Source organism: Arachis ipaensis, chromosome B04 (genome assembly GCF_000816755.2).
Source record: "Arachis ipaensis cultivar K30076 chromosome B04, Araip1.1, whole genome shotgun sequence".
Classification (NCBI taxonomy): domain Eukaryota; kingdom Viridiplantae; phylum Streptophyta; class Magnoliopsida; order Fabales; family Fabaceae; genus Arachis; species Arachis ipaensis.
The window spans coordinates 79,451,631-79,462,384 of NC_029788.2; the positions used below are offsets into that span (position 1 = coordinate 79,451,631).

At 41.1% G+C, this 10,754-nt stretch overlaps 1 protein-coding gene across 1 annotated transcript; it reads left to right on the top strand.

Moving 5' to 3' along the window:
• LOC107636604 lies at positions 5,182-6,333 on the top strand. The gene has a single exon (XM_016340103.1). It carries the CDS (start codon positions 5,182-5,184, stop codon positions 6,331-6,333), a length of 1,152 nt encoding a protein of 383 aa, XP_016195589.1.

Consider the following 10,754-nt stretch of genomic DNA (forward strand, 5'->3'; position numbering starts at 1 on the left):
ATTAATGGCAGCCATTCCTGAGATCCGGAAAGTCTAAACCTTGTCTGTGGTATTCCGAGTAAGATCTGGGAAGGGATGACTGTGACAAACTTCAAACTCACGATTGTGGGGCGTTTGACAGACACAAAAGGATCAATGGATCCTATTCCGACATGATCGAGAACCGACAGCTGATTAGCCGATGTTGTGACAGAGCATCAGGACCATTTTCATAGAGAGGACGGGATGTAGCCATTGACAACGGTGATGCCCAACATAAAGCTTGCCATGGAAAGGAGTATGAATGATTGGAAGAAGGCAATAGGAAAGCAAAGGTTCAAGGGGAACAAAGCATCTTCACACGCTTATCTGAAATCCACCAATGAATTACATAAGTATCTCTATCTTTATTTTATGTTTATTTTCATCACCTTAAACTCCATAACCTTTTGAATCCGCCTGACTGAGATTTACAAGATGACCATAGCTTGCTTCAAGCCGACAGTCTCCGTGGGATCGACCCTTACTCACGTAAGGTTTATTACTTGGACGACCCAGTGCACTTGCTGGTTAGTTGTCCGAAATTGTGACAAAGTGTGATTCACGTTTGAGAGCTCCAAGTCTTTGGCGCCATTGTTGATGATCACAATTTCGTGCACCAATTATGCACGACAGTTTGAGCCTGGTATGGTGTCATTCTATCATTCTGGTCCTCCCCTTTCTAGTTACGTCGAATTCATTGTATATGTTCTAATTAATTCTTCTCTTCGTTTAGGTCCTCATGTGTAATAACCGCAACTAATCAACCAATTAATTAAGTGATTAATTGTGCAAATCAGATTCCAAAAAGTTAGAGTGAGAATTGGAGGATTTAAAGGTTATTTTTGGACTCAGTAGGTCTTTCTGAGTCAGAAAATGTGCTTTCTGTGAAAAACTACGAACCGGCAGTTAAATCGGTTGAACCGGTTCAAGTCTGCCTGGTACAGCATGAGAAAAAGTGAAAACCGGCAAAAACCTTAAAAAAATATTAGAAGTTAAAAAGCGGACGTTAATTTTAAAGGTTTGGCCCGAAGTTGGGCCAAACAGGCTAAAAATGCTAACGGATTGGACCGGGCCCAAGTTGGGCCCAAGTCCAACATATATAAGCACTTAAGTGAATCCTTTTCACTCACAAAACATAACACACAGCAAAAAATAGAAAGGGGAGAAGGGGAAGAAGAAACACTATTCACCCTCTTCTTCTCTAGCTTATATCTTGAGCTACGGAGCTCCGATCGCCGCACTGTTTGTGGCTACGCATTCCTCGTGAAGAGATCTACAAAACCCATACAAGAAACTGGGGAGGTAACCACGAAATCCTTTCTATTCTTCTCTCCAAAATTTTGGTTCTTAGGGTTTGTGATTAAGTGAGTTTTTATAATTTTGGATATTTAGGTTTGCTCTAAGCCTTGCTTAGCCTTGGATTTTGACATCTAAATCTGTTGGAAGAGGTAAGAGCCATTAAACCCTATTGAATTAATGTTTAATTGGAACCCTAGGTTTATTTGAGATTATATGTATATAGTTTGATTATTGTGGCTTTGGGAGCTTTTGGAACTTAATTGTGCTTAGTAGAGTGGAAGTGAAAGCTTGGAGTTTGGTTGAAAGCTCTTTGGTGATCAATTTTTGAGTTTTGGACATATAGGGGATTGGCCAAGGTATGGTTTCGGTTTCTTCTATGTAGTATATAATATTCATGGACACTTAGGCTAGTGACCCATAGGATAGGTTTGAATTTAAATGGTTGTTGAGTTGTTAAATGATGATATGTGGTGAATTATGATGAATTAATGATTGTTGGGTTTGAGTATGATGAGTGATGGTAATATGATAATGATGATTGATTGTGTAAATTGAAAAGGCATAATCATGATATAAGTGATGTTGGATTTGATGAATTGGCATTATGGTTGTAAAATTGTGATATATTGGTGTTGATGTTGGAGATGATGAAATGTGAAGGGAAGTATGGTAATGTTGGTGTCTTACGGCACAACAGGTCAATTTTGATGAAAGATGGAGTTTTTGAATAGTTTGGTATGAGTTGGAATGTGTATGGTAAGAAATTGTGTAAATTGTTAAGTTTTGTAAACTGGGGTTTTTTGTGAACTTTGTTCGATCATAACTTTTGTCTCGATTTTCAAAAATTGATGAAACTTGTCTAGAATTAAAGATCTTTAAAAATCCTTTAAATCGATATAAAGTTTGTGAAATTTAGAATTTTGTGGAGGGAGTTATGATCATTCAAAGTTGGTGTTAAAAATCTGAAATTCCGCAAAGTTGCAGAATTTCATGATTTTTGATATGTGCGAGCGCACACCCTCGTGCGGACGCACACCCTGTAAAAATTTTGACCTGTGCGGACACACACACCTGTGCACACGCACAGGCAGGAAAGTGCGTTCTATTTGCAGCGCTAGCACAGCTTGTACGCGCGCATATCTAAGGAAGAATGTCAACCTGTACGGACACACGGGCCTATGCGGACGCACGGGCCTGGGCGGACGCACGGGCCTGGGCGAACGCACATGTTGGGAAGGCCAGTCTGTTAGGGGCGCTGGCACAGGTTGTGCGAGTGAACAGATTCTGTAAATTTTGCCACCTGTGCGTACGCACGCCCCTGTGTGTACGCACACATCTTAAAATTTTCTGGGCGTGCGCACGCACACTCTTGTGCGGTCGCACACGTCCTGTTTCTCAAATTTTACTTGTTTTTCAACTATTCTACCTTCCCAACAAGGTTTTAAGCTTCTATAACACCATTTTAAGACTTTTGGGCCTAGTTTCGAGTATTAGAAAATGGGATATAACTTAAGGTTTCTAGTTCATGATTTTGTGATAAATTAGAAAATGGAGGCCTAGGTTTCTGGCGTGCTGAGAAGGGTTTGACGTTAGGTGAAGGATGATGGATATATGAGATGAGGAATGATGAACTTTTGATATTTGGAAACTGAGTTATGAGTGGACAGTGGTTGAGATGAGTCGAGGACTTGGACTGAGATGATGGATCTCTGTATGCTGAAAAATGTTTTTTTTTTTTTTTGAAAACCACTGAAATAATGTTTTACTGAGATTATGAGAAACTATGCGTCCAGCAGGGACGGTGGCTAATCCCGACTGTCGAGGTAGCGGCGTCAGCGTAAGGACGGTGGTTAATCCCGCTTACGTTGAGATGTGAGGTCTGAGGCAAGAGTATCCCGCTCACATCCCTTCGGATCTATAGGCGTGTAGGCGCCGGTACCTGAACAGTGATCCGGGAACTATATCTCGGGGGTTCCCATATGAGAAATCCGAAGGGCGACGTCTCCATGGAGATGTGTCGGGTTGGCAGTTGAACTGACAATGTGATATCACAGCTAGTAGGGCAGGCATTCATCATATGCATTTTCTATCTGTTTGTATCCTTTGATTATTTGTAATGGCTTGCCTAATTGAATAACATGCCTAATTGCTATCTGAATTATTTTCCTTATATGCTTATACTTGTGTTTTACTTGCATTGTATATTATCTGTGTTTTCTACTGGGATTGAAGGCTGTGGGACAGCGGTGTTTGGTTAGAGTAGAAATCTCTAAGATAGATTACCCGGTTTATTTAAGTTAATGTTGTTATAATTATGCCTATTTGTTTTAGAATGCTTTAAGTTTGAATCTTGTGATGGATATGGAGCTTAGGATTGCCTTTGGCGTCCCGGGGTCTTATATCCTACATCAATGGGAACTGTTACCATACTGAGAACCCCATGTTCTCATACCATATCTTTGTTGTGTTTTTCAGATGCAGGTCGCAACCCACCTCGGTGAATTGCTTTGGATGGTGACAGAAGCAGAGGATCATGGATTCTTTTGGAGTCTTTTTGGTTTAATTTGTTTATAAATCTCTCCTTTTGTATTTTGTTTTACCTAGAGGCTTACATTTGAGAGAACAAAACTTGTATAAGCTGTTTTTCACTGTATGGTTCTGTATACTTGTATATGGCTAGCCGGCTTAAACTCTGCAAGCTGTGGCTAGTTTCCTATGATATTATATACTTATATTTTGTTGTATCTTATCTGTTTCTTGTGCCTTAAGATAGTAGCTTCGTTAGTACATTTTGTGCTTTTAAAATCCAATTTTTATGCTATATCCTTCATCGGGCTTCTAGATTATACTATTCTTTCCATATATATACTATGTATGAGCTTAGAACTGTCGTAATCTCTGATTAACCTTTGCTTTACGACGCGAGGTAAAGCTTAGGCTAATTATGGTGTTACATTTAGTGGTATCAGAGCAATTCATCCTCGTGAGCCTGAGGGATGGACCGATTGTGCTTCATTGCATACTCTATGTGTCTTTTCTTTGATGCTATTAGGTTATCTGTTTGATATTGCATAGCATGCTTGTTTGTGAGTGCCTATTTGGGATAATTGAAGCACTAGCCTTTTGATATTGAGACTGATCACCTTGATATCGATTGTTTGGTGTAGACATGAACCCTAATGGCCACTGGCAAGTGAGGTTGGACATGTACACGAGAAAGTAAGAATGAGCAACCGGCTGATAACCATGCTGAATTCATGGCGGCCATGGCTAACTTAGCGAACACCATGGAAGCTAATGCTGCTGCGACTCTGCAAGCTATGCAGAGGTTAGGCCAACCGGAGGCAAATGGCAATGGGAATGGTGAAGGGAATGCCAATGATAATGCTAAGGGAAACGGCGATAACACGGGAGGAGTTCTGATGACCTTGGCGACGTTCCTCAAGGTTCACCCGCCAACTTTCTGAGGATCCACAAATCCTACTGAAACGGACAGGTTATGGAGCGTGCTTTACAGGTGCAGCATGTTCCCCTCAATCAGTATGTCGAGTTTGCCGCTTATCAGCTAGCGGGAGAGGCTCAGCCCTGGTGGCAAGCTGAGTGTTGCTTACTACAACTTCAGAAGCCGACATTCCGTGGGAGGTGTTCCAAACGGCCTTCTATAAGAAGTATTTTCCTGAGTCTGCAAGGGAAGCAAAGGAGATGGAACTAATGCAGCTGAAGCAAGGTTTCCTATCTATGGCAGATTATACCAACAAGTTTGAGGAACTCTGTAGGTTTTCTAGGGTATGTCAAGGTGCCCCGGAGACTTGCGAGAGCTGAAAGTGAATTAAGTATCAGAGGGGTTTAAAGGATAGTATTATGACTGCTGTGGCTCCTATAGAGATCCTTGTCTTCTCTGACTTGGTGAACAAGGCGAGAGTGATGGAAGAATATGCCAAGACGGTAACTTCATCCAAGGACACTCATGGAGGGAGCTCTAGTCGGGGGCATGGCAAGTATTTCCATCCTAGAGGTCAAAGCTTCAAAAGAGGAGGATATACGCCTCAAGGTCAAGGAGGTTTCAGGAAGAACACTCAGACTCAGTTTCAGTATGCTAAGGGGAGAGAAAATCAAAGTAAGAATTCTCCGGATTTCACTTGTGTACGTTGTGGGCGTTTCCATCCTTATGACTCATGCAAAATTGGTTTAGGTGGTTGCTTCAGTTGTGGGTTGCCTAGCCACATTGCGAGGAATTGTACTCGTGGGAGGAACCAGAATGCTGGCCAGAGTCAGCATCAAGGTCGAGTCTTTGCTGTGAATGCCAACGATGCTTCTAAGGTGGATCCGTTGATGAGAGGTATATGTCTAATTGGTGATAAGTCCTTAGTTGCATTATATGATACTAGAGCTTCGCATTCGTTTATTTCGTTTACTAAAGTTGAGGAATTAGGTTTAAAAGTGTCAGAGTTACCTTTTGATCTGCATGTACATACTCCGCATCAGATAGTTTTGACTAGATCAGGTTGTAGACAAGTAGGTTTCAAACTTGAGGGTAGAGACTTTGTGCATGATTTGATCTGTTTACCAATGGTGGGGCTAGAGATGATTTTGGGGTTTGATTGGTTGTCGAAGAATCGGGTTTTGTTGGACTGCTTTGAGCGGACCATTTGGTTTATGCCAGAAGGAGAAAATGGAGCAGTAGTAGCTACGGGATATTACCTTAACTCTGTAATGGTGCACTGTAGTGGGGAGGAGTGTCAGGGTTATATTCTTTTGGCTGCTAATGCGTTGGGGGATGCCCAGAACTTAGATCAGATGCCGGTGGTTAAAGATTTTCCAGAAGTGTTTACGGAAGATATCCCTGAGTTCCCACCTCAATGGGAAATTGAATTTGCGATTGAACTGGTGCCGGGAGCCGGACCAGTGTCGATTGCGCCTTATAGAATGGCTCCGATAGAGATGCCAGAGTTAAAAACTCAGTTTGAAGAGCTTCTGAATAAGAGGTTCATTCGACTGAGTGTATCACCGTAGGGAGCACCAGTTTTATTGGTAAAGAAGAAGGATGGAGGAATGCGCTTGTGCGTGGATTACTGACAGTTGAACAAGGTGACCGTGAAGAACAAGTAGCCGCTACCAAGGATAGATGACTTGATGGATCAATTGCAAGGAGCTGGAGTGTTTTCCAAGATCTATTTGAGATCCGGTTACCATCAGATAAGGGTGAATGAGGATGATATCCCTAAGACTGCGTTTAGGACACGCTATGGATACTACGAGTTTGCGGTAATGTCCTTTGAGTTAACGAATGCACCTGCTGTTTTCATGAATTACATGAACAGAGTGTTTCGTCCCTTTTTGGAAAAATTCATGGTGGTTTTCATAGATGACATCTTGGTTTACTATAAAACAGCAAAGGAGCATGAGGAACACTTGAGGACTGTGTTGCAAATCTTAAAGGAGCGAAAGTTGTACGCTAAGTTGTCAAAGTGCGAGTTCTGGAAGGAAGAGGTGAAGTTCTTAGGCCACGTGGTGAGCAAAGGAGGAATAGCTGAAATCCTTCTAAGGTAGAGGCAGTGATGGAATGGGAAAGACCGACAACAGTGATGGAAGTCAGAAGCTTTTTGGGTTTAGCCGAATATTACCGAAGATTTATCGAAGGATTTTCTCGGATTGCACTACCAATGACGAAATTAACAAGGAAAGAGGTGTCATTTGTGTGAAGAGATTTTTCAAACTTTGAAGCAGAAGTTAACTTCAGCGCCAGTTTTGATTTTGCCAGAACCGCATGAACCATTCAAAGTATATTGTGATGCATCACTGAAAGGTTTGGGTTGCATGTTGATGCAACACCAGAATGTGGTGGCTTACGCATCGCGTCAGCTGAGACCGCATGAGGTGAATTACCCCACTCATGACTTGGGATTAGCAGCGATTGTGTTTGCATTGAAGATTTGGAGGCACCACTTGTACGGAGTAAGGTTTAGAGTCTTTTCTGATCATAAGAGTCTCAAGTACATCTTTGATCAGAAAGAGCTTAATATGCGCCAGAGGAGGTGGATGGAGTTGCTTAAAGATTACAATTTTGAGTTGATTTATCACCCTGGAAAGGCGAATATGGTAGCAGACGCTTTGAGTCGGAAGTCCTTGACAATAGCTTGGATGAGGATTAAGGAAGAGGAGTTAGTAGATAAGTTTGTGGATCTTAAGCTGGATATTGGTGAAGTTACAGAAAGGGCTTGTTTAAATTAGTTGCAAATCTCAAGCACGTTTAAATTAGAAATACAAAGGGCTCAGCAAGATGAGCAGAAGCTTTAGCAATAGTTTTAACCAGTTGGTGATAAGAGGCGCGAAGAATTCACTAAGGATGATGGAGGGTTATGGAGATACAAGGGAAGAATTTACGTACCAGATGTTGGGAGTTTGAGGCGAGACTTGCTGTCGGATGCTCACAACAGTGGGTTTTCTATTCATTCCGGAAGCATGAAGATGTATTATGACTTAAAGAAGATGTTCTGGTGGCCTGGGATGAAGCGTGATGTAGCAATTGTGCTATCCAAGTGTTTGACTTGTCAGAAAGTGAAGATAGAGCATCAGAAACCATCGAGAATGTTATAGCCACTTGAGATTCCTCAGTGGAAGTGGGAAGGAATCGCGATGGATTTTGTGACCGGTTTACCAAGGACTAGGTCAGGATTTGATGCAATTTGGGTAATTATAGATCGCTTAACCAAATCTGCTCACTTTCTGCCTATCCGAGTAAACTGTTCTATGGAGGAGTTAGCAAGATTGTACATCAAGGAGATAGTAAGGTTGCATGGTGTGCCGTCGAACATAGTGTCAGACCGTGATCCCTGATTCACTTCAAGGTTTTGGGGAGCTTTCCAAAGAGCTTTCGAAACGAAGCTATGTCTCAGTATCGCATATCATCCGCAAACTGATGGACAGTTAGAAAGGACTATTCAGACATTGGAAGATATGCTAAGAGCATGTGTATTGGATCAACCTGGAAGTTGGGATCACTACATGCCACTAGTGGAGTTTGCGTACAACAACGGCTTTCATGCGAGCATTGGGATGGCTCCGTATGAAGCCTTGTATGGACGGAAGTGCCAATCTTCACTTTGTTGGTATGAATCTGGTGAAGCAAGTGTTTTAGGTCCTGAGGTGATAGCAGAGACTACTGAGAACATTAAGAAGATTCGTGCAAGGATTCTAACTGCTTAAAGTCGACGAAAGAGTTATGCGGATCAGAAAAGGAAGCCGTGAGAGTTTGAAGTGGGAGAGCATGTATTTCTTAGGGTTACACCGACAACTGGGATTGGAAGAGCAATCAAGACCAAGAAGTTGAACCCAAGATACATAGGACCGTTTGAGGTTTTGAAGAGATTCGGGCCAGTGAAGTATCAAGTTGCCTTGCCACCCCATCTGTCTAACTTGCATGACGTATTCCATGTGTCACAACTCTGTAAGTACACATCGGATGCGACTCATGTGTTGGAGCCTGAGTCGGTTGAGTTGAAGGAGAACTTAACTTTCCAAGTAATGCCAGTGAAGATCAACGACACTAGTGTGAAGAAGCTGCGAGGAAAGGACGTTTCATTGGTTAAAGTTGCTTGGGAGCGAGCAGGAGTAGAAGAGCAGACGTGGGAATTGGAGTCTGAAATGCGAAAAGATTATCCCGAGCTTTTATCAGGTAATTCAAATTTTGAGGGTAAAATTTCTTATTTGATGGGGAGAATGTAATAATCGTAACTAATCAACCGGTTAATTAAGTGATTAATTTCCCAAATTAGATTCCGAAAAGTTATAGTGAGAATTGGAGGATTTAAAGGTGATTTTTGGACTCAGTAAGTCTTTCTGAGTCAGAAAATATGCTTTATGCAAAAAACTGCGAACCGGCAGTTGAACCGGTTAAACCGGTTCAAGTCTGCCCGGTACCGCATGAGAAAAAGTGAAAACCAGAAAAAACCATAGAAAAATATTAGAAGTTAAAACCGGACGTTAATTTTAAAGGTTTGGCCCGAAGTTGGGCCAAACGGGCTAAAAATGCTAACTGGTTGGACTGGGCCCAAGCCCAACATATATAAGAACTTTAGTGAACCCTTTTTCACTCATAAAACACAACACACAGCAGAAAATAGAAAGGGGAGAAGGGGAAGAAGAAACACTATTTACCCTCTTCTTCTCTAGCTCATATCTTGATCTACGGAGCTCTGATCGTCGCACCGTTTGCGGCTACCCATTCCTCGTGAAGAGCTCTATAAAATACATACAAGAAACCAGGGAGGTAACCACGAAATTCTTTCTATTCTTCTCTCCAAAATTTCGGTTCTTAGGGTTTGTGATTAAGTGAGTTTTTGTAATTTTGGATATTTAGGTTTGCTCTAAGCCTTGCTTAGCCTTGGGTTTTGACATCCAAATCTGTTGGAAGAGGTAAGAGCCATTAAACTCTAGTGAATTTATGTTTAACTGGAACCCTAGGTTGATTTGAGATGATTTATATGTATATAGTTTGATTATTGTGGCTTTGGGAACTTTTGCAACTTAATTGTGCTTAGTCGAGTGGAAGTGAAAGCTTCGAGTTTGGTTGAAAGCTCTTGGTGATCAATTTTCGAGTTTTGGACATATAGGGGATCGGCCAAGGTATGGTTTCGGTTTCCTCTATGTAGTATATAATATTCATGGACACTTAGGCTAGTGACCCATAGGATAGGTTTGAATTTAAATGGTTGTTGATTTGTTAAATGATGATATGTGGTGAATTATGATGAATTAATGATTGTTGGGTTTGAGTATGATGAGTGATAATAATATGATAATGATGATTGATTGTGTAAATTGAAAGGGCATAATGATGATATAAGTGATGTTGGATTTGATGAATTGGCATTATGGTTGAAAAATTGTGATATATTGGTGTTGATATTGGAGATGATGAAATGTGAAGAAAAATGTAGTAATGTTGATGTATTAGGGCACAATAGGTCAATTTTGATGAAAGATGGAGTTTTTGAATGGTTTGGTATGAGTTGGAATGTGTATGGTAAGAAATTGTGTAAATTGTGAAGTTTGGTAAAATGAAATTTTTGGTAAATTTTGTTCGATCATAATTTTTGCCTCAATTTTTAAAAATTGATGAAACTTATCTGGAATTAAAGTTCTTTGAAAATCCTTTAAATCGATATAAAGTTTGTGAAATTTGGAATTTTGTGGAGGGAGTTATGATCATTCAAAGTTGGTGTTAAAAATCTGAAATTCTGCAAAGTTGCAGAATTTCATGTTTTCTGATATGTGCGAGCGCACACCCTCGTGCAGACACAAACCCTGTAAAAATTTTGACCTGTACGGATGCACAAATCTGTATGCACGCACAGGCAGGAAAGTGCATTCTGTTTGCAGCGCTAGCACAGCTTGTGCGCGCGCATATCTAAGGAAGAATGTCAACCTGTGCA

Bases quoted from the DNA above. Each gene is read 5' to 3' on its own strand.
- LOC107636604 (XM_016340103.1), top strand. From the start codon at position 5,182: ATGACTGCTGTGGCTCCTATAGAGATCCTTGTCTTCTCTGACTTGGTG.